This window comes from Notothenia coriiceps, unplaced genomic scaffold (assembly GCF_000735185.1).
Source record: "Notothenia coriiceps isolate Sejong01 unplaced genomic scaffold, NC01 NC01_scaffold00028800, whole genome shotgun sequence".
Taxonomy (NCBI): Eukaryota; Metazoa; Chordata; class Actinopteri; order Perciformes; family Nototheniidae; genus Notothenia; species Notothenia coriiceps.
In genome coordinates, this window is record NW_011361501.1 from 840065 (window position 1) to 861870 (window position 21806).

General features: G+C 40.0%; 1 protein-coding gene and 1 long non-coding RNA gene across 2 annotated transcripts; one reads left to right on the forward strand and one right to left on the reverse strand.

Moving 5' to 3' along the window:
* Window positions 1-4582: 4582 nt before the first annotated feature.
* On the reverse strand, window positions 4583-5794 carry LOC104958461 (uncharacterized). The gene is made up of 3 exons (XR_799769.1): window positions 5528-5794; window positions 5232-5312; window positions 4583-4748 (listed from the first exon to the last, which is right to left on the reverse strand). It is a non-coding gene; the product is annotated as an uncharacterized lncRNA (long non-coding RNA).
* A 1802-nt stretch (window positions 5795-7596) lies between these two features.
* LOC104958486 (gamma-aminobutyric acid receptor subunit alpha-2-like) lies at window positions 7597-21421 on the forward strand (the record flags this gene model as incomplete). The annotated part of the gene is made up of 4 exons (XM_010786229.1): window positions 7597-7735; window positions 12321-12388; window positions 19650-19870; window positions 21339-21421. Coding segments are annotated over exons 1-4 (511 nt in total), but the record flags the coding sequence as incomplete, so codon positions are not given.
* Between the last annotated feature and the right edge of the window lie 385 nt (window positions 21422-21806).

A 21806-nucleotide genomic window follows, 5' to 3' on the forward strand; every position in this document is an offset into this window, starting at 1 on the left:
AGGCGGCAGCAGAGTTTTTGTACCATTTGGAGTCTATGGAGGGAATGGGGAGGATGCCAGTGAGGAGGCGTTGCAATAGTCGAGGCGGGAGGTGATGAGGCATGGATGAGGGATTCAGCAGCACGGGGGGAGGTAGTTGTTTGATATTGTGGCAATGCGGCGGAGGGTGGAAGTAGGAGATGCTTGATGATGGAGCTGACATGGGGGTCAAAGGGAGAGTGGGGTCCAGGATAACGCGCAAGATTGCGTGCAGGGGGAGGGGTGAGATGGTCGAATTCTCAATGGTGAGTGAAATGGGTCCTGTTTTATTGAGGGTTGATCCTGGTGCCTAATGATCTTGAGTAAGCCCTCTGGGTTTTTTTATCACGTTGAGTTTAAGGAAATTGTGAAGTCAGCCATCGTTTTTATTGAAGAGATGCCAGGTTTCGATATGGGTGAGGGGCGGAGGGTCTTGTGAGGGCGATTGGTGGTGATGTAAGATCTGGGTGTCATCGGCGTAACAGGAAATCAAGGTGAGGTTGCGAATAATGTGACCAAGGGGGAAAAGATAGCAGATGAAGAGGAGGGGGCCGAGGACTGAGCCCTGGGGACCCCCTGTGTGACTGGGGAGAGGGCGGATGTGTGGCCAGAGAGGGAGATGAATTGTTGCCTGTCGGTGAGGTAGGAGGTGAGCCAGTCAGAGAGCGGAGCCCTCAACACCCTGTTTGCCGCCAGCCTTTGTAGGAGGATTGAGTGTATTCACAGTGTCAAAGGCTGCGCCTGAGGTCTAGTAGTAGCAGGGATGTTGAGAGGCACCGGAGTCTGCAGAGGAGCAGAGGATCGTTGATTACTTTGGACCAGGGGCTGTTTCAGTTGCTGTGGAGTGGCGAAAAACCAGACTGGAGGCCGGTTCATAGAGGTTGTTGGACTGGAAGGTGGGTGTGGAGCTGGGTGGCGACAATACGCTCCAGTGTTTTGGGAGAGGAATGCAGGTTGGAGATGGGGCCGGTAGTTGGAGGAGGTTGGCTGGGTCAAGGGTGTGGCCTTTTTTGAGGATGGCGGGTGATGGAGGCAAGTTTTGTAGATGGAGGGAACAAGACCAAGGGATAGAGATTGGTTGAAGAGGGTGGTGAGGTGGGGGATGAGGACAGGGAGGCAGGCCTTAGTTAGGGTCGTAGGGAGGGGGTCAAGAAAGCAGGTGGTTGTTTTGGATGAGGTGATGATGGCTAGGATGTGGGAGGAGTCAACAGGAGAGAAGGCAGTGAGGGGAGGGAAGGGCGGGTGGACTGGGAGAGGAGGGGGGGCGTGGGGGTTGGAGGAGATAGTGGTCATGGCAGTTAGGGAGCTGTTGATTTGTGAAACTTTGTTGTTGAAGGCGAGGAGGAAGGAGTTGCATAGGTTACACTTGACTTCTGAAAGAGTATAATGATACATTTACTGTATCCTACAGCCATGTTTAACATTTATTTTCTTTCTCTTTCTATGACATGTGAATATGAACCACTCACCAAAGACCGTCCTGGCAGGCACAGACTCTCTGTTGAGCCAGAAGGAGACCTGAGACAGGATGACGGTCATGATGCAGGGCAGATACGTCTGGATCACAAAGTATCCGATCTTCCTCTTCAGGTGGAACTGAGCCGTCATCACCGTGTACTCACCTGAGGAGAGAGGGTCAGCTGAGTGGGGACGCTCACACACATCAGGTACACCTGGGTAGTATTAGTAGACTGATAAAAGGTGGCATAAATAAGGTATGCATGGTATTATATTCATGTTAAGACATACATACACATTTATTTTACTGTGTTTATTTGGAAACTTTTAAATTAGCACTGTGAATACTAGAAATTCATGAATCTTGGCGGTGTAGCGCTGTCTCAAATAGCACACGGCTCAAAAAAGCTAATGTTTGTACAGAAGTTTGCAAATGAGACACTATGTGTTGTATTTAAAAAAAGTATAATCTTGAAGTTTTTTAATTTTATGCTACTTTTTACTTCTTCATTTTAGAAGTCAGTGTTGTACTTTTAACTCCACTACATGTAGTACTTTTACTTTTAGTATATTTTGATGCTTTTGATGTAATTTTTATGAATACTTTTGTACTTTCAGTTCAGATTTGGAGTATTGTTACAATTAGGTACTGTATTTTAATATACATCTGGGAAAACCCCTAATTGTGTGTGTGTGTGTGTGTGTGTGTGTGTGTGTGTGTGTGTGTGTGTGTGTGTGTGTGTGTTTTTTAAAGTGGGCTTTGATCACTCCCTGTGTTTCCTTAAGTGTATTGTTTAAGTCAATGTTTGCTGTCCCTGTGATGCTGTGAGCTGCTGCTGCTCTGTATTCCCTTTCCACTCCTCTACTTCCTCCAGGCTGAGGATAACAACAACTTCCAAGAGTAGTGAAGTGAGAGTACTTAATGCCATGAAACACATAGAGAAAGATATTCTCAACCGAGACAGAGTACTACCTTTACTTCATTGTCTGCTTGTCGCTCTTGATGCTGTTTTTTCTTCCCTTAGCTTTAATAAAATGTTGTGTTCCCTATGATCTATTCCTGATAGCATTCAAGTTCCTATTTGATCTTCAGTGTATCAAGTTCCCTCGATAGCTTTTGCCAGTTCTAGTTCGGCATGTATGCATCTACACCTGAACATCAGTGAGAGCACCTGGAGATGGCTCTAGGGCAGTGTTTCCGGCCTAAGCTCCATCACTCATATTAAAATGATGATACATTGTACTTACCAAGCGCTTTTACAAGTGCTCTAAGGTGCTTTACAAAGATTAAAAAAAGGAAAAAAAGGGTACACAACAACATTTAACACTAGGACACAACATTAATTACACATTAAAAGCTCATCTAAAAAAGTGAGTTTTTGTCAACAGTCACTAGTACACTATAGCGTGTTTGACAATGTGAGGTGATTTAATTTAAGATAAGATAAGATGTACTTGATTAATCACAATTTCGGAAACATATTTAACAATAAAGTACAATTATATTCAAAAGCAGCCAAAGAAGTAGACAGCAGAGCATTGTGTCTGCATTAGACTGTCTATACTACACTGGAACTCTTCATAGGTGTTGGGAAATGTGATATCGCCGCCTAAGGTATGCATGTACAGTCTGAAGCAGCCACTTAGACGACCACATGGATATCAGCAAATGAAAAATTTGGGTAGATCTTGTAATGTGTCCAGGCACTGGTATGGTACTTCTGTTTTTCGGACTGAAGTTAGTGCTGCTCACCAGTGCTGGATTTAATGGTCTGATTGCCCACCGTCTGGCCCACCAAGTCGTACTGGTTAAGTCTGGATCCATCAGCCGCCACGTCCACTGAGTGGGAGGCATTATGCGTCCAGATGTAAGTCACCTCTGTCTTAGTGTAGGCATCTGATGCACAGAGCAAGGAGACATTGAATACACCAGTCCTCCAACTCCCTTTGTGTCATTTATACACAATTTTACAATGGAGCATAAAGTGGCCAAAATCTGATAAGCTCATTTTCAGACAGGTTTGTTCCTGAAACTTTCAGAATCTCTTAACACAGAGGGGACACATGTTTATGTATAAAAGACAATGAAAAAGTGGATTTTGCATAATAGGAGATAATTTCATACTAGATGGTACTGTTTACAGATCAAATAAAGCAGCTCACCCATCCTGACTTCAAGAGAGGTATTATTACACAGAGAGTCCCACCTATTATTCAGTCTTATCACTTCATGAACAGTATAGTATTGGGTGGTTGGTTCAGAAGTTGTATTTACACATTTTGTCGAAGAATACAAGAAGTGAATTTTTCTTGTTCGTCACAGTTTTTCTCCTGTGCAGCTATATACAGTAATCAAAATAAACTGTTTAAACCAGGGGTGTCAAAGTCAATTTCATCTCGGGCCACATTAGCATCATGGTTTTATATATAAGACTATATAAAAATACATATATACATTTTTAATATATATAAAATAATGTATTATATTACATTATTGCCTCTGCATTGGATTATTATCGGATAGGGCAATAACTTCATAACTAACTACGTCTGAAAGCAGAAGTCAAGGGCAAATAATTGCAAGTCTCTTCAGTGAGAATGTCACAAAATGGTTTAAAGAGAAAAGCCACATTCTGGAAAAAAACTCAAAAGAAAAAAAAAGATATGACATTTTGAAAAGAAGTAACATTTTGAAAAAAAGGCAGATTCTGAGAAAAAAATAATATTTGGAAGGAAAAAAGGCAAATTCTGAAAAAAAAGTCAAATTTGAGATGCATTGTGGGACATGTAGTTTATGGGCAATGTGCTTCTGTAAAGCGGCATGTAATAGTATAATAAACATATTATATTCTTTGCAAGCTCTTGTGGGGCCACATAAAATGAAGTCATGGGCCGGATTTGGCTCCCGGGCCTTGAGTTACTCAAGGCCCGGGAGCCAAATCCGGCCCATGACTTCATTTTATGTGGCCCCACAAGAGCTTGCAAAGAATATAATATGTTTATTATACTATTACATGCNGATTGGCTGCTGGAGAATGAGGTGAATGTAATAGGTTAAAGACAGCGCCCGTGATGAGCTGATTATAAGCAACTGCGGAGTGAATGTATACATACCCAGTCTTCCTGAAAGAACTTGCGCTGAGCTTCATATAGTGACAAGTGTTCAACAGTTCTTCCTGTTGACAGAAGATGGCACTTTTCTGAGAGGGAGCCAGCTGGCAGACACTGGACAGTGGCAAACCAACAGATGAAACAGGAATCCATCTGAGAGGCTATGTGGAAAAGGATAACAAATAATGTCAGCAAGACATGAACATATTTAACCACTATCATTCAATTCTGTAATTGCAGGTTTGTTAGCATGATATTTCAAACATAAATGGCCTGTCTTAGTTTAAAGCCCACTCACCACGTCAAGGTGCAGGCCACGAGTGAGGGCACAACAACGATCACAAACAGTACATACACACGAGACAACACTTACATACATATAAATAACTTACATATACAATGAACAATGAACATTTAACAAATATAATGTTTGGGAAGTTATTTTAATACATTGAATACATTGAATACATTTAACACATTGAACACTTTGAATACATTGAACACATTGAATACATTGAATACATTTAACATAAATAACACAATTGAAATGTACAATAACTAAACCCTTAGCTACATACGCTATACATCTCCAGTGTGGCAATATTTCAGCAAGATTTGGTATCAGATATGAAAAAAAAACTGACCTGTTGAGAGTTTTGCGTATCCATGTTCAGTACAGACTTGTGCCGCGTTAAGCGTACTCCAAGCAGTATGTTGAACACAGACTTGCAAACAAAATACACCAAATTGGTCAGTTACAGTTGAAGGTACAGATACAACATAATGAAAGAAGCTTGGGATGTTGCTGTTGACATTCACATAAATCGTTCCACTGTTGAAAACCATGTGTTGCGTTTCTTAACAATAAATAAACAGAGGACTGTGACATACATTCAAATCCACATATAGAAGGAAATATAGAATAAATATGTTTACTTACAACAGTCATAAGGAAAATAAAACACGTACAGAGCTACTAAGAGCTAATTACTAGCCAGCCGCTAGCTGCTAACTGCCGCGACCGCCTCGTTAATATCAAACTCCATAACAATCCAGTGCCATGCTGTCATGAACGCGCGGTGCTGTTACGTGTACGCAAATTGACGTGCTTGATGTGAACGAGCATTTTGGGGGCATGGTTAGAGTTGCGCATGCGCTATGAGCGCACATACGGGTACTTCTCAGGCATGCCGGGTAATCTGCGACGTTTCGCTCTCTTGAAAGTTGGGCCATTTTATCATCATGCGCTAATGAGCAACTCTCATAGGAATGAATGAGGCCCCGCCTCCGACGCTGTATCCATTTCTTATTATACATCCATGATACAGATTGCAGCACCGTTTGTCCAGCGGCTTAACGGTATACCGATACCGTCCAATCAGGTACCGTTATTGACTTAGTACCAGTTCTCGGTATCCATCCCTACACCCAACAATCACTAATTTGGGAAAGTAAACTGACTGGCCATGGTTGCAGTTGCTTTGATTTACACAGCAACAAATAGATATACATGTGTTTTTTTCACTATTTGATAACATACCACCATTCTGGTGTGGAAAATGTATAGGGTTATTGGGCAGTATTGATCTGCTACCCTGTAAATACCCTGACCGATCGTGGTTATCTAGCAAGTCGCGAGAAAAATTAAAATGCAATTTAAAGGTAGGGTATGTAAGTTTGAGAAACCGACTGGAGATCGCTCAAATTTGAAAATACACGACCGGAGAAAATCTGCCACTTCCTTACAGTATAGAGCCCCTCCTCCAACACACATGAACGCGCACATGACCAATGAGGGCACGGGATAAGTTTGTGCACAGATCGAGCCGGGTTTCTCAAACTTACCTACCCCACCTTTAATACAACAAACTTGAGTCCAGATCCACATAATAATCTCTTTCAATAAAAGAACCTCAGAAGATCAGCTCACTTCAACTGATAGCATTAATGCTTGATCTTCTATACTGTTTATGACCTATGTGTGGCTCTGTCATATATGTACCTAGATATATGAGGCACCTGCTAATTAATTATACTTTAAGTCTAAATTCTCCTTAAACAGGGTTTTGTCTGTCCCTTTAAAACTGTGTTATTTAAAGGTGACCTATCATGCAAAATGCACTTTTGTACGTCTTTTATACATGAATCAGTGTCCCCGGTGTGTCAGGGAACTCACCAAGTGTCAGAAAACACAACCCTCTCTATTTTCCTCCATACCCAAATCTCTTAAAAAGGGGCTGCAACGGATCTGATAAAAACTGATCCAGATTTGAACACTTCTATGACGTCACAGAAGTGGCGCTACGGCTATTGGGCCGACTCCACCAATCAGGAGGAGACAGCCACGGACATTGCCGTTGGAAAGCGCTGGAGATGCTGTAGTACATATGCCAGGCCTGTAGATGGTGCTGTTCTCACAGAATCAGCCCATGCAAAGACAGTGTTACATTGAGCGAAATGAGGAATGGCTAAAATGCATGATCTGTTTGGTATTTTGAAAAATAAAATGTATAAATATGCCTTATATAGTCATGGTCCTACACTATATTATTCAAATATAGCATGATAGGTCCACTTTAAAGAAAAACGTTATACTTGTTTGCTATTTGAATTATTATTTCGATTTTAATCCTTCTTATCCTAAATATATCCTTTACTATATCGCTACTATACTGGTCAAATCGCTTGTCTCACATAAAGGGATGCTCGATCCAATAAATGAAGGTAAAAAATATGCAGCATAGCCTAAATCGTCCAAAAGCATCTAGTAACCGCACCCTCGCTGTTTCGTAAACGCGCATGTCTTCTAACGCTGCTGCGATGATGATGACGCATCGGGAGATCGGATGGAATAGATTTTCAGATTGGATCAAATTGCTGACAGACTGCAGCAGTGCAGGTTCAAGGATTAGATTGTAGGTGGAGATTACAGAATTGTGTTATCTTTCACAGTTCTTAGTCGTACTTAAGTAAAGTTTGTTTATGTAGCTTACATAGATTCCAATAATCATGCAACCGTCTTATTTTGCCTTGTTTAGGTCCGGAGTAGATTCCAATTCAACACGTAACGTCAACATCACAACGTTCACCAAGATCCTGGACAGTCTGCTGGATGGATACGACAACAGACTGAGACCCGGCCTGGGAGGTGAGAGAAGGAGGAGCTTTCACATAGGAGGAGATATTCTGACCTTTAGTATGAGTCAAAATCCTCAAACACTATATCCTACATATCCTACAATGCAATTTAATGAGGTACCAACATTGCTACGTAATTACACACATCCTTCAAACTCCATACTTGAAGTTTTTGCACTTCCGAGTCCAAGCCTGCTGGCCGCCAATGAATAGATGTCTCCTATTGAGTGTTAGCATACGACACTGCACTGTTGTATGGATTTTGACGTGCGTCTTTTAGCGCATGTGCTAACCCATGTCCAGTGGGAGGGCTTTTGAGGTTTTCTTTCTGACAGTTGTTTGGGAAAGACCATTGCCCTCTATTAGAGAGAGCTAGGTACGTTAGCTGTTAGCAGAGGTGGGGGACTCGAGTCACATGACCTGACTCGAGTCAGACTCAAGTCGCATATTTTTGGACTTGAGACTTGCTTGACTAACATTGATAAAAGACTTGACTTGACTTTAACTTGGTATTCATGACTTGAGACTTGATTTGAGTTGAGACAGATGACTCGAAAGGACTTTACTTTAGTGTATTATACGGAGCCTATAAAGGGTTATGAAAAAAAAAGATACTGTATCTCGTTCGCACGAGAAAGTTACCGGAGTACCCAGTAGGAAGTGGAGCGCACAGGAGACAGCCGTTTCAGCGCAGACTGTAATGTTTATGTTGGGAAATGGCAGTGCATACATTATTTTAGATATATTTCGAACTCGGACCCTCATTCACTAAATGAAATCGCTACAGCACCAGGAGGCAGTGGGACGTGTAACTCCGCCTCTTAGAAGTGCAGCACCAAAGAGCTGTGCCTTTTATGCAACGCCTTCACTGTGTTTACTTTCATTAGAACAGCTGAAGAGCGACCGCAGGCTGCTACGTGTTAACCACACACACACACACACACACACACCTCTACACACATCCAACTGCCCGATTAATCCCCCTATTACTCGTTTTATGAAGGAGATGTCCGGTCACTAAGGCGCATGATGTGCTCAGCTCTGCTCTGTGTGTGTGTTCGTTTTGGTTGTGTCTGTCCGACAACGGCATTTGATTTCAAATTACCATGAACAGTAATTGACACACATCTGGCCAACTCCATATTCATATGTGGGTGTTCCCAAATAAAATAAATGTGTTTAATCTTAATGTTGCACTGTCTGCACACAAACACACACACACATCATGCACCATGGTACATACAGTATTCCGTTGTATTGGCTTTGATGCAATATTTCTTTGTGCACAGACACAGTTAGGAAAACAATGAGACAGTGTCACATGGGAGCACCTTAGACAGACCATGGAGGAATGCTGTGACCCTGCTGAAGGGGAGCCAGGGCAGGAGGCTTAACATGTTGATGTAACATGTGTGTCGTACTCCTCTTATCACTTTAGAGCCCTTTTAGAACTTATAGGGTTAACATTTCAGCGCCCCACTCTCCATTGCTGTTTATGTTGAAAATAAAACTAACATTTTCATAACCACAATATTTGAACTGATTTAAATGCGGAAACTGGGCTTATTCATCAGAACTTCCTATGACTTGACTTGTATTTTGCTTGACATGAGCAATGACTTGACTTGACTTGCTTGACTCTCACCACAGTGACTTGGGACTTGCTTGAGACTTGTAGGTTAAGACTTGAGACTTGCTCATGACTTGCACATGTAGGACTTACTCCCACCTCTGGCTGTTAGCATCACAGTCCTGCTAGGCTAAATAACTGAGCTAACAGCTAACATTACCAGTACAGAGAAAGGTTTTATAGATACACATTATAATGCTTCAAGCTCCAATCAGTAAAAAAAACGTTTTGGTAAATTGTATCGTTATCCTGATGTGGTTAAACATAATTCCATTATGTGTTTGGTTTTGGCGAGTAAATAAAGTTGTTTGAAGGAGATGTTTTACACAGCATTACAAAATAGATATTGGAGAGGGAATTATGACATTTAACTTCCTAACAAACAGTAATAAGGGAATCTATAATAAAGTCATTGGGATTTTATGTTTTTCTTTAGTTGTCTATTAAAGTAACACATTTTGTATCGAGAATAGTTTTGTTTCACTATTATCTACTAAACTTCATGGTGTTTTTTTGGTATGAATGAATAGATTCAGGTGATCCTATCATAAATCAACTGTTAAGTTAGCTAACATGCTAACTTAACCGTTACAGCCACAACTCATAGAAAACAACTGATGTGCTGCAAAACCTAAAAGAAATAGCAAGTAGTAAATGTGGTAGTGGAGGCATTGTGTCACATTTTGTGAATCAAGTAATACTGTACAGTATACTGCTGGTTGAGAAGCTTTTGCGGGCCAGATGTGGCCTTTGTGCCTCCAGTTGACAATCATTGCTGTGCATAGAGCCGAGATGTAGTTCCTCTGGCTGAGACTCCACTTGCTTGTTCTGTCTGAAGCGCAGCAAAGCAAGGTGAGTCTGTGGTTTCTTGGTGAAAAGTGAACGTTTTACATAATCTGCTGTTGCTTCTAAATTGAGTTTGCTACAGTCTAGCAAGTATTTCTGCCTGCCTCTGCAATCAATCAGCTGTAATACGGATGTTGTTTCTGTAATCCTTGGTTAAATCGCAGGAGTTGACTGCAAGAGTAAAATATAGGCGCAGCTGTCTGTCTGAAGGAGAGATATGGTGCAGTCGGGTGTGACAGCAACTGCAATCATAGCGGAGGAGAAACAAGCAGTAAAGTTGTCACGTGGAATAAAATGCACTGTTAAGCTTGTGTATGAAAAACACAGGCTGTGGGTGTGTTCATAATAGTGATTTTGCGTTGACTTGGTTCCAAAGTATCAGTTCTCATGACATCCCTACAGATTACATTACCGATTATTCCGAACCAACAAATGATTTTAAAGGGCACATTTTTATGGTTAAATGTATCAAAGTATAGCATTCTTCAGTTATTTGTACGTAGATTAACCATGTCCTACGAGATGATATATATTTTTACAAAAGTGCTTGTAAAATGTGACATGGCTTTGATTCACAATTAAAAAGTAGCCTACCTCGTGAAAAATACCAATTTATATTGTGTATAGCCACTACAGATATATTATATTTTGTCTAAACAGTAATGTGTTCTACCTTTAGTAAAGAAAAATCATGCTTTTTGCAGATTTCTTTTACTGAAGGGAGGACTTCTTTAAACTGAAAAATCAATAACGCTAAGATATACTATTGCTTTTGATTTGTTATAGTTTCACCTATTTCTTTCTTCCTTTTGAACCAGCTTGACTATTATAATTGTTTCAATTGAGTAATAATATGAATACGAGACAGGCGAGAAAACACACAAACAGAAAAAAAAGATTGTACAATCTAAACGTATTTGATATAATACTACTATTTAATATAGTTTTGGTTATGAATTTGTTTCTTTAGAACCAGCCTGATTATTCATCATATGCTACACGTTATCTATGTCAGTACAGTATAGTACTGTTAGGGAAACTCACCTTGGTTCAGGGTGGTGTGTACAGTGGCCTTTATAATAAAAAAATAAAAAATAAAGCTTCTATCATCCTTGTTCGTCCTTGTGGAGTATTGTAAAGGTACCATCCACTGTTTTCTCTCTATCAGTCATACAAAACGTGCTTCTATTTTAATCAGTGTGTATGGGTAAAAAATAAATTACATGTTGGTGTAGAATGTATCCCGCATAGAGCTTTTGCCTTTAGTATCTGCATGTGTTTGATATATGTGGCAATCTCCATGCAGTGGTATGGGCTGTGTTCAATCTACAGCTCAGATGACATTAAGAGTCATGCAACTGAAATGAAATGAAATATGTTTTTTCTCGTGGAGTTCATTTTTTGTTTGTGCGATGTAGTGTAAATGATGTCAGTGTCACCAACAACACCCAAGGCAGTGCAGGACTGTCATGTTTATGCATCATTCTAGATGTATATGCCTGCATACTGTATACATCTTGAATCACTCAAAGCTTAATCTATGTTTGGTGGCTTCACATTCTGTCCAAACAAGAATAAATATGGCTCTGCATTTATATCTCAGCAATAGTGGGTAAAAAGTCAGAGAAATGATCAAATAGAGGGATCACACGGTTAACCTCTTTCTGTCTGCATGTTCTCACAACACTGATGTATGATTCATGGATGAACATAAGTGCACGTTTTCTATGCAATGAGTCTTTCAAGTTGTGTTCTTGTTTCCTTCTGTCACCATAGTTTAAAGTGTTCAGGATTGTCAATAGACTGTATTTGACAGTAGGGTCTGACCTCAAAAGTTGGGTTTTTGTAGGTGTACGCAACAATGGGAATAAGTCATAGTACTGGACACTACAGGTATGAAGAAGGAATCAAACATGCTTTTTTGGGCGAAAAACATATTATTTTGTATACAAATAGACTGCATTTAAACAGTGTTTTAGATATAAAAGTCGGAATTAACCCATATTTATAAAGATGCATAAGAGAAACTCAGTCTACTTATTTGTCCTATCTCATTAAGGTTGTGCATTTCAAATATAATACGCTTTTCTACATTTAATTTGGCTGTTTGTCTTTGCAGACAGAGTAACGGAAGTGAAGACTGACATCTATGTAACCAGTTTTGGTCCAGTTTCTGACACCGATATGGTAAGTCTCACATCTATCCTCTGAATGCATTTTATCAGAATCCAAGACAACATACAAAGGCTTTGTCCCAATTAAGCAGCCATAGCCTTCGATGTCTAGTTTCGTAGACCAATTACTTCACAGCTTCCACGAACGAGACTGTCCCATTTCTACAAATGCGGACAATTGAAACAAGGCATTTTAACTACCCTCATTTACTGTTGCCACCCAACTAATGTTACAACACTTTTGGCTAAAAGAACAGATTAATCATTTTTAATTTACCTGTGGTCTTTACTTAGCCTGCAATGTCAATCGCAAACAGTAAAGCATCTTCAATAAATGGTTAAAGAAAGAAACTAAAATGAAAGTTTCAGGCTAAATTTTTGCTTAGTTAGCTTGTTAGTAGCAGTGTTCTGTAGCAGTGTTCCGTAGCACTGTTCCGTAGCACTGTTCCGTAGCACTGTTCCGAAACCAAAGTTCGGTAGTGCTGTTTCTGACGCCTGGAAACCTGGAAAGTAGAGCCACGGAACACTGCTACGGAACAGCACTACGGAACAGCAATAGTGAACAGCGCTACGGAACAGTGCTATGGAAGAGCGCCACAGAACAGGGCTAGGGAGCAGTGCTATGGAACAGCTCTACGGAACAGAACAAGTGACCAGTGCAAGGAAACAATACTATAGAACAGAGATATGGAACAGCGCCATTGGAAGAGTGCTAGGGAACAGGGCTACCGAACAGTGCTACGGTCAGTGCAGTCAGTAACAACGTGTTACATAAACAGGAAATCCACCGTAGATTAGACTGTACCAATTGTGAGACCGCTTGTTTCTGCTTACTTGACCATGGTGCCTGGGTCCTCTGAAGACTGTGGTCGCTGGGATGCAGCTAAAGTGTGAAATGGAAATGGCTTCAGCTCCCTGAAAGCCTTGACCCCAACACTCCAAGCTGTCAAAATAAATGTCCATTCAAAACACAGCACTTTTGAATCTGCTTCTAGCTAAACTGCTTTGTATGAAACATGGAACTTGACACACTGGCTAAATGTCATTTATGGCAGGCTCTGAGGCTCGGACAACTAAAAACAATAATTTAGAAATGCCTCTGACAAAGCAAATTCATCAGGAAGAACAAGCTTGTTTCAAAAGACAATGAAATTCCTAGAAATAGGGAAGACATTTTTAGAAATATTATTTTAGAAATGATTCATATAAATAGCATACTGTGCTAAATTGGGTGTTGAACTGATAAAGAATCGCTCCAGTTAACCAAGTGTAAATGAGACATATTGCAACATTTAAAAGGGGTCATGTGATTTATACTTTCTATTCTGATACATGTACTCTTTGTTGGGTTTGACCAGACTGACATGATCGTTTAAGAAATCTCAGGGTTGCCTCGCTGGGCCAGTTAAGACAAAATCACAAAGGTCCAGCAGATAATATCTTGCAGACAGAGGCCTGTCAGCTCTGCTTGCCCTGTTGCCATTGGAAACCCAGGCACTCCAACCGTGAGAGTGATGACATGGCAAGGGTCAGCCTGTGTTATTAAAAATGAGATCTGATCATCCACTGCCATGCCGCTCTGATATAGGGCAGTGTGATTTTTTTACATATTAATGATCATTATCATATATTGGCCGTCCATTATAAATCCTAAGATTGTTCTAGTGCAGCATTTTAATAGGATGGCACATAGTTTAGTCCTGCCTGTTGAATTAAGATTGTAATGATGTTCAAAATTCAAAATTCATCTCATTAAACCACAACATGGTTGAACGCCGTCTACTGTTCTGTGGATTGGAATAGATTGACCGAGGTGGCACCGCTAATGTTTTTGTGGGAGATCCGTAGCTGTTTCTTGTCAATCAAAGACTTTTACAGCTTTTATCAGCTAAAGTCAGCCTGGTACCATAACCAAAACAGCTGTAAGCCAAAGTTTGGCCCAGAAAATCGGCCATTTATTGGATTTGTTGCCTCTCCAATTGAACATTTTTTTATGGAAACTACATGTCCATTCACAGCAGCAAGAGGAGGGGCTGTTGAGATAACTATATGTGGTTCCCTGTAACTAAAGTTATTAAATAAATGTAGTGGAGTAAAGGTACACACCATTTACCTCTGAATTGTAGTGGAGTAGAAGTACAATGTAGCTAAACTTGAAATACTTAAGTAAAGTACAAGTACCTCAAAATTGTACTTACGTACAGTACTTGAGTAAATCTACTTAGTTACTTACTGCAGGTATGTTATGTGTGCTAGCACTGTAGATGAAATAATTTTTTTTAATTTGGTTTCCAATTTGTTTAGTTTTTCCCTTAAAAAGTAACAAAAGAACCGAGAAAAATACTGTTAAAGTACCAGATCGACAAGCAGTATCGGTAAGAGTAGTACCGTTACAATCTTAACGATACCCGTAGGAGTCGCTGATGTAGCAGGTAGAAGAGTTCAGGAGTTCATTGTATAGTCACTCAATGGAAAGACAAGTATTCCTCTCCGAACAATAGCAAATCAATTCCAACTCCTTGGGGTAATAGCCGATTGGAATACCTACACTTGACACTTATTAAGACATCTTGGTTCTCCTTGGACTAAACATGTCATGTACCCACAAGTTTCCTAAGCAATTGAATGGTCCTGATTATGCACCCAAGCTGGATCTTGAATGGGTCAGCACGTGGAAAAACTTGCATACTTGAGAATGGCTGACCCAGTCATTCTACTCCTTGGGACAGCTGTATCAAGGAGAACTTCAGGCAACTCTGTGCAATCTGCACACAAATGTCTTTAGCTTGGTTTAAATGCTAAAACCAAAGTATTTTCAAACAGAGGAATGCCTTGATCAAACAGTCTTCTGAGAAGGACAATCACTTGCACCTTCAATTTCAGACTTGGCTTTCCTAAAGATAACGTAAAAAAGGGATTTGACAAGAATATTACCCAAAGTTGGGAAGCTAACAATGAGCTTATCAACTTTTCATGTCATTACGTCCTTACTTGAGAGAAAATCTATCATGAGAAGCCTCTGTAAATAATTGATACAAAACATCCTGACCAACAAGCATGCTGAGAGTTGGTGGCGTGAGAGTGATGACAGTTCACACCCTCCAGCAGGGCACAGGGTCAAATGTTTCTTGGAGATGGAAATCCTGCGTTCGTTACAGAGGCTGTGTTCATTTATCTTGGTTAATGGCTAAAACGTGTATCGAAATAAAAGCTAAAAACTGGGCAAACAGTGTCACGTCACATCATACTACATCAGCTGGTCACTACCATCAGGCACCTCATCAGGCCCTATTCTGCTTTTAGGGGTTTTCCTCTCCTGTAGTGCATTATATAGGTTTTTGTGCATGAAAATGTTCTGCAAAGGCTAAAATCACAAAAGTTCCCTCAGAGGGAGTTTTTTCAGTCACCATGTACTGTATATGTTCCTTCCTCTGACAGAGTATATAGGAGTAGCTATGGTTGCTACATGATTAGACTTCGAAGTAGTGCAGCACCCAATTTAACTTAAGAGTGAAATAGACAGGATGGTAGAATCAATGGTGTTACCTGTGGAGCTGTGTACATAAAGGAGTTACTGCTCTGCTTCCTGCTGCTTGTGTACTGTCCATACGTTGTTGTGTGAAGTGCATTGATTCCACAAAGGAAATGAGGGTCAACCTAGGGGCTCCGGGACTGATGATTGGATGATAAGTCAGCTGTGGCCTTGGTTAAAGGTACATTTTAGATCAATTTTTTAAAACAGAACAGAGAATGGGGATTTTGTCCACCATCTTTTACACCGTAGTGATGCTATAAATGGATTGTCTCACTGCCAGAATGGACAGAGGTTGGAGAATGTACAAATGCAATACTGTTTTCTGATAGTTGGGATTTTCTCATGTCTTTAATAGAGACTTCGAGTGTGTTGACAAGGAAACAAACTGCTCCAACTCTCAACCACACACACTCACACACTCAAACACACACACACACACACACACACACACACACACACACACACACACACACACACACACACACACACACACACACACACACACACACACACACACACACACACACACGCACAAGGCCTTAAAAGCTTTTCTCAGTTTTCCAGCACAATCCCAGCCATCAACCCCTTCCCCACCCCCACCTGCCTCTTCTCAAATATTTAAGTGGCACAGAAGCGAGGGGGGCAGATGGATGGAAGTGGTTGTGATCGAGACAGCACCTTCAAAAGAAAGAAAAAAGAGAGATGGTCTCATGTTTAATTCATAACATGTCTCCATCAAACTTGCAGCGGATAATTTCACCCCACCACTGTGTCTATCTTCCCTCTGCCTTTGATAGCTGGGCTCTGATACACACTCATATCCCCTCCGCGGTAACACACAGCGCACACAAACTCACACGCACCTTTTCCCTTTCCCTGATAGATTGGACAGCCCCCTGCTATGCCCTCCGCCTCGTTGTTTGTGAGGTTTCTCATTGCTGATTATAATTTCCTGTCTGTCCGTCGCACTCAAATACTGTGAAAGCAGAAATACAGGGACACTCTTCAGAAACATAACACACCTGCTTTTTTTTGTATAACGTTTTCCCCATTGTGATTGTCAAATGTCGACATTCTAAAGCCGTCTATTTTACAAGCCATTGGTGTTTAAGACAAACTGTTCCATTCAAGTTGAACTGAAATGTATACTACTACAGCATGCACATTTTCTCTGTAAATTACTTGTCCATTGTTTCCAGGAGAAGTGATCAGAAATCAGAATGCTGGTGTCTTTTTCATATTTTTGTTTTTGTTTTATTTAATTATATATATAAAATCCAGTATCAAGCAGCCACCATGAGAGTCATAGTGTCTCTGAAATTCTTCTGGGTTAAGTTTTGCCCACATATATTGTCCATACATCAGGGATGCTGCAAGCAAGCCCTGTTTTTCCACTGTGGGTTTCCAAAATGTAAAGCCCATAATTCGAGATATTTATGTATCTGTGCAAGTCATTGAAACGTTCTAAAGCACATTGCTGAAGAAATGTCACAATTAAAGCCTTTGTCAACAAATAAAGGGATTAGGGCCACATACATTGAAATAGGGTTCTGCAGCCTGGATCTTTTAGAAAAATATTACCACTTATTTTCTTAGGCTAGTGAAAAGCGGATACTGTCTGGTGTCTTCTGCATGACTTTACGAAGAAGTTTTGCGGTTTTTTCAATCCTTACGCAGAGTGTAATAAAAAGTTTAGTATTAGACATTATTTCCTAGTTTAAAAAGGCCCTATTATGCTTTTTGGTTTCCCTTTCCTGTAGTCTGTTATATATTTATTTTTTTACATTAATAAGTAATAATTCACACACAGCTAGAGGTTGCATGTCTGCTATACATAAACATCATTTAAATGTTCATTAGAACAAGCAACAACATGTTTTCTCTGTGAGTCTGTGACTGTGATTATTGGTCTGCCCAGATTAACCCTGGTTCTACAAAAAGACATACAAAACCTAAAAATCCACATGTATTATGTATATTAGTTCATAATAAAGTTGTAATTATGAATTAATATTTGACTGAACCATGTAATTTCTTTCTGTGCAGTCAGTAGGTAGTGATTCAGTCTAACTGGCTAACCATTGGGTGTGACGGTATTTCAACATATAACGTGAAGTAATGTGAGAGACAGAGTGAGGATGTTTCCACACTGTTAGAAGCTTTCAGAGTATTGATTTAAATCATGGCTGACACTTTGCCTCAGGAAGCAGCTGGCTCTCACACACAGGTCAGGTAGTTTGGGACAACAGGACAAAACACAAACCCCAAGCATGTAGGATTTCTCAGATTTGAATCTCACAAAGGAATTAATAGACATGGGATTACTTATTGGAACTGAGATGATCCTGCAACATTTTAGATAGCAGTTCATTTAGATGGCGGTATATACCCATACAGACAGTTTTGGGAAACATTTTTTCACTGGAAACTGGTTCAAGAATGAACTTCGAACAGCAAGGAAGGACAGTGTTTCTGAAATAATATGTTCTGTTGCACATGTGCAAGTCTTAACGGAAAGGAAGTAAGAAAGGAAGACAAGGAGAGAGATCAGAGTGAAAATGGGCCAATCTGAAATAATAAAATGGAAATTAGCAGTCCTGTGGGCTACGGACAGATGAAGTGGCTCTATATTTGTAATCTAGAAAGAGCTGAAAGGCAAGAAGCAAACTCCTTTTTACCATTTGAAAGTTTGAGAACTGTGAAAAAACAATGGATCAAAGTGAAGAACTCTGCAAAGAAAACAGAAATTAGTGCAAGCAAGATTCACCTGCATGATGCCCATGAAGGCACTCATTTGGATGAAATGTTAGTCTTCAAAGTGATCAAGATACTTTTAATACTTTAATAGATCCACATTGACTCATTGAAATGTTTTTTTAAATATCCTTTTCTATCCACAATCCTTCAATGTTGACAATTTGCTCCAAAGTCAATGTCCATAGACCCCATGTTAAAATGCCAAACTTTGAAGCAGAAATATACATGTTTACTGACTGTTACAAATACCGTTTTGGTGGCGTAGCTAATTTTAACAACAAAACAGAGAGTGATGACTCGCCTATTAAACCCTCAGTCAGAGCCTTCCTCATGGCGTGACAGAGACCATGTCAATATTTCATGCATTCTCTGGTCAATTCTCAATGATGTGAACCTCACAAACTCGCCTCCATTGATGTTGAGTAAATGCATAAATATCATATTTCAATAAGAGTAAAAATACAACACAAAGTCATCCGCATGACTTAAAAAAGCATAGGGAGCGATTTAGTGGGCAAATATGTTCCTTCAAATATCCTAAAAAAACAAGACTTAAGTCTACAGATTGGTCCAGAAATGAGTCTTGAAACCCAGAAATGAGTTAATATTTCAGAACTTCTGGTTTCCTTGTCTGAAAGTCAATGTTTGGCTAAATGAGACTACTAAACGTCATCACAACGAACATTAGCCGCCTTTATCTTAGCCGCAGTGACGCCCAGCTATGCGACTTGATGTACTTCATTTAAAGTTGTTCACTCATTACAGATAACTCCACAGTAACATACAGGAATGCAGACCAATACTAGTGACCAGTTGCACCTCTGAGTTTTGGTTAGCATTGGTTCCAGTGTCATGGCGGTACACCTGTGGCCCAGTGGCATCTCTTGCTAACTGCTTGAAGCTAACCAAACAGGACATCGTTGATGAGCTACAGCTGTTCAGCCTCTTCTCACCCTGCTCTGTCTCTCCTTATCTCCCTCAGGAGTACACCATTGATGTTTTCTTCCGCCAGAGTTGGAAGGATGAGCGATTAAAGTTCCACGGACCAATGAACATTCTGCCTCTAAACAACCTGATGGCCAGTAAGATCTGGACGCCTGACACGTTCTTCCACAACGGCAAGAAATCTGTCGCCCACAACATGACCATGCCCAACAAGCTGCTGAGGATCATGGAGGACGGAACCTTGCTCTACACTATGAGGTAGGCGGCTCTAACAATCCAGTGATAATATAGTAATGTCAAAATAGAACACAAGTCGTTCAACATCCGATAACGCAATCCAGACAAGCAAAGATACATTTATCTTATGGGTATAAGCATTTGTTGTTGTTTAAGGGGAAAAACTTAGATCACTAAGTCTTTATCAAATATTAAATATCATTTAAACCAGTCAACCAGCCAGGCTTTGGGAGTAAAGTATTACATGTAATGGGATTACTTAATCAGGATACAAAAAAGAAAGAGACTATGTTTTTTTATAGTTACAAAAACAAGATGTAATTGAATTACATTTGGACTTCTTAAAGAAGACTTCCTTCCTAGGAGGATTATGATGTTAGTAAAAATCTAAAAAGAGCACATCGTTTTTGTTGTAAAGGATCAGATGTTATCTCTTCTCTGTGAGCTGTTCTGTTCTGTAGGATAATACTTTAAGTGTGAATCTATACGCCTACTGCCTGGATCTGCTTTATGGTTTTCACTTTCTTTGCTTCATTTGTTCTGTTTTCAATTCAGCAGGTGAACCTTTATGTTCATAAAATAGTGTGTGTGACGAGCTTAACTGTGTGTGTTAAACTAAAACAGAGCATTTCCTGTCAGCTCAGATTTCATTATTTATTTATTTGTATTGGTTTAGTATCTGCTCATGTGTTTCATTTCACAGTATTTGACATTAAGGTAACCCAAAAGTAAAAAAAACATATTTTTACAGGTAACTACTAATTATAATGGAAACATTTTTAAACTACCCCTCTCAGTTAATGTGAACTATGAAAAACATAAATCATGAACAGTGTTGGACCAATGTATGTTTTCTTTCCTGATGAAACATGGATGAAAATAGAGATATTAAGTAATTAAATGTCCTCCTAGTAATAGACCCAATTTCATGGCAATCGATCCAATAGCTGTAGTGATATGTTTGTCTTCCAGTGACCGACATCGCCATACATAAAGTGACTATGGATAACAGTTGGTTTTGAGAGTGCATCATCTACACTCTATTTAACAAATCACAACTATGATATAGCTAAAAAAACTGTATTCTACTCTGGATTTTAGATTACATTTTACTCCCTGGTGGGACTTTATGGTCATAGTGTTCAGGCCACAGCAACAACACAATAACTCATACTTACAGTTGACAAAAAGGATTGGGTAATAAAGGGGACTTCAAAACAAAGCAGAGGTGTCTTTACCAGCGCCTTCAAAATAGAATACAAAACAAAATCCATAGTGCGCAGCAAGCTTGCTACATTGCACATTTTATGGGAAGAATTTGTCAAGACCTCTCAGCTGTATCTTTTGACACCCTATACTTTTGTTAGGAAGAGAATCAAGTGTTGTAGGGAAGACATTGTCTCTTTATGCCTCTATGCAGCAATACACCAAGCAGATCAAAACTGTTATTTCTGTATCCATATTTGTGGGTGTGTGTGTTTGTGTTTAGGTTAACGGTTCAAGCTGAGTGCCCCATGCACCTTGAGGACTTCCCAATGGACTCCCACTCCTGTCCTCTGAAGTTTGGCAGCTGTAAGTGTGTGCACATCATCCACACTGTGCATCCTTAACCTTTGCATCATTTAAAAGGAGCAGTATGCAGGGTATGGCCAGATATTGTTAATAATACATACACAGTCTATGCCGTTTTGGATGTTTATTGCAGATGCCCAGAATCCACACCATCTCCTTATCCTCATTGCAACAAATAACATGTCCCCAATCGAGAGGCAGTGATAACTCATTCACACTGTGTTCAAACATCAAGTTTTGACACCAAGAAGTCTTTATAGCAGTAATGATTACATTGTATACACTACAATACAGTGGAAATCCAAGCATTTCAATGTTTGCTTCAAAATCACATGCGTCCCAAAGCCATTCTAGAAATCTACAATAAACATCACATTTTTAATAT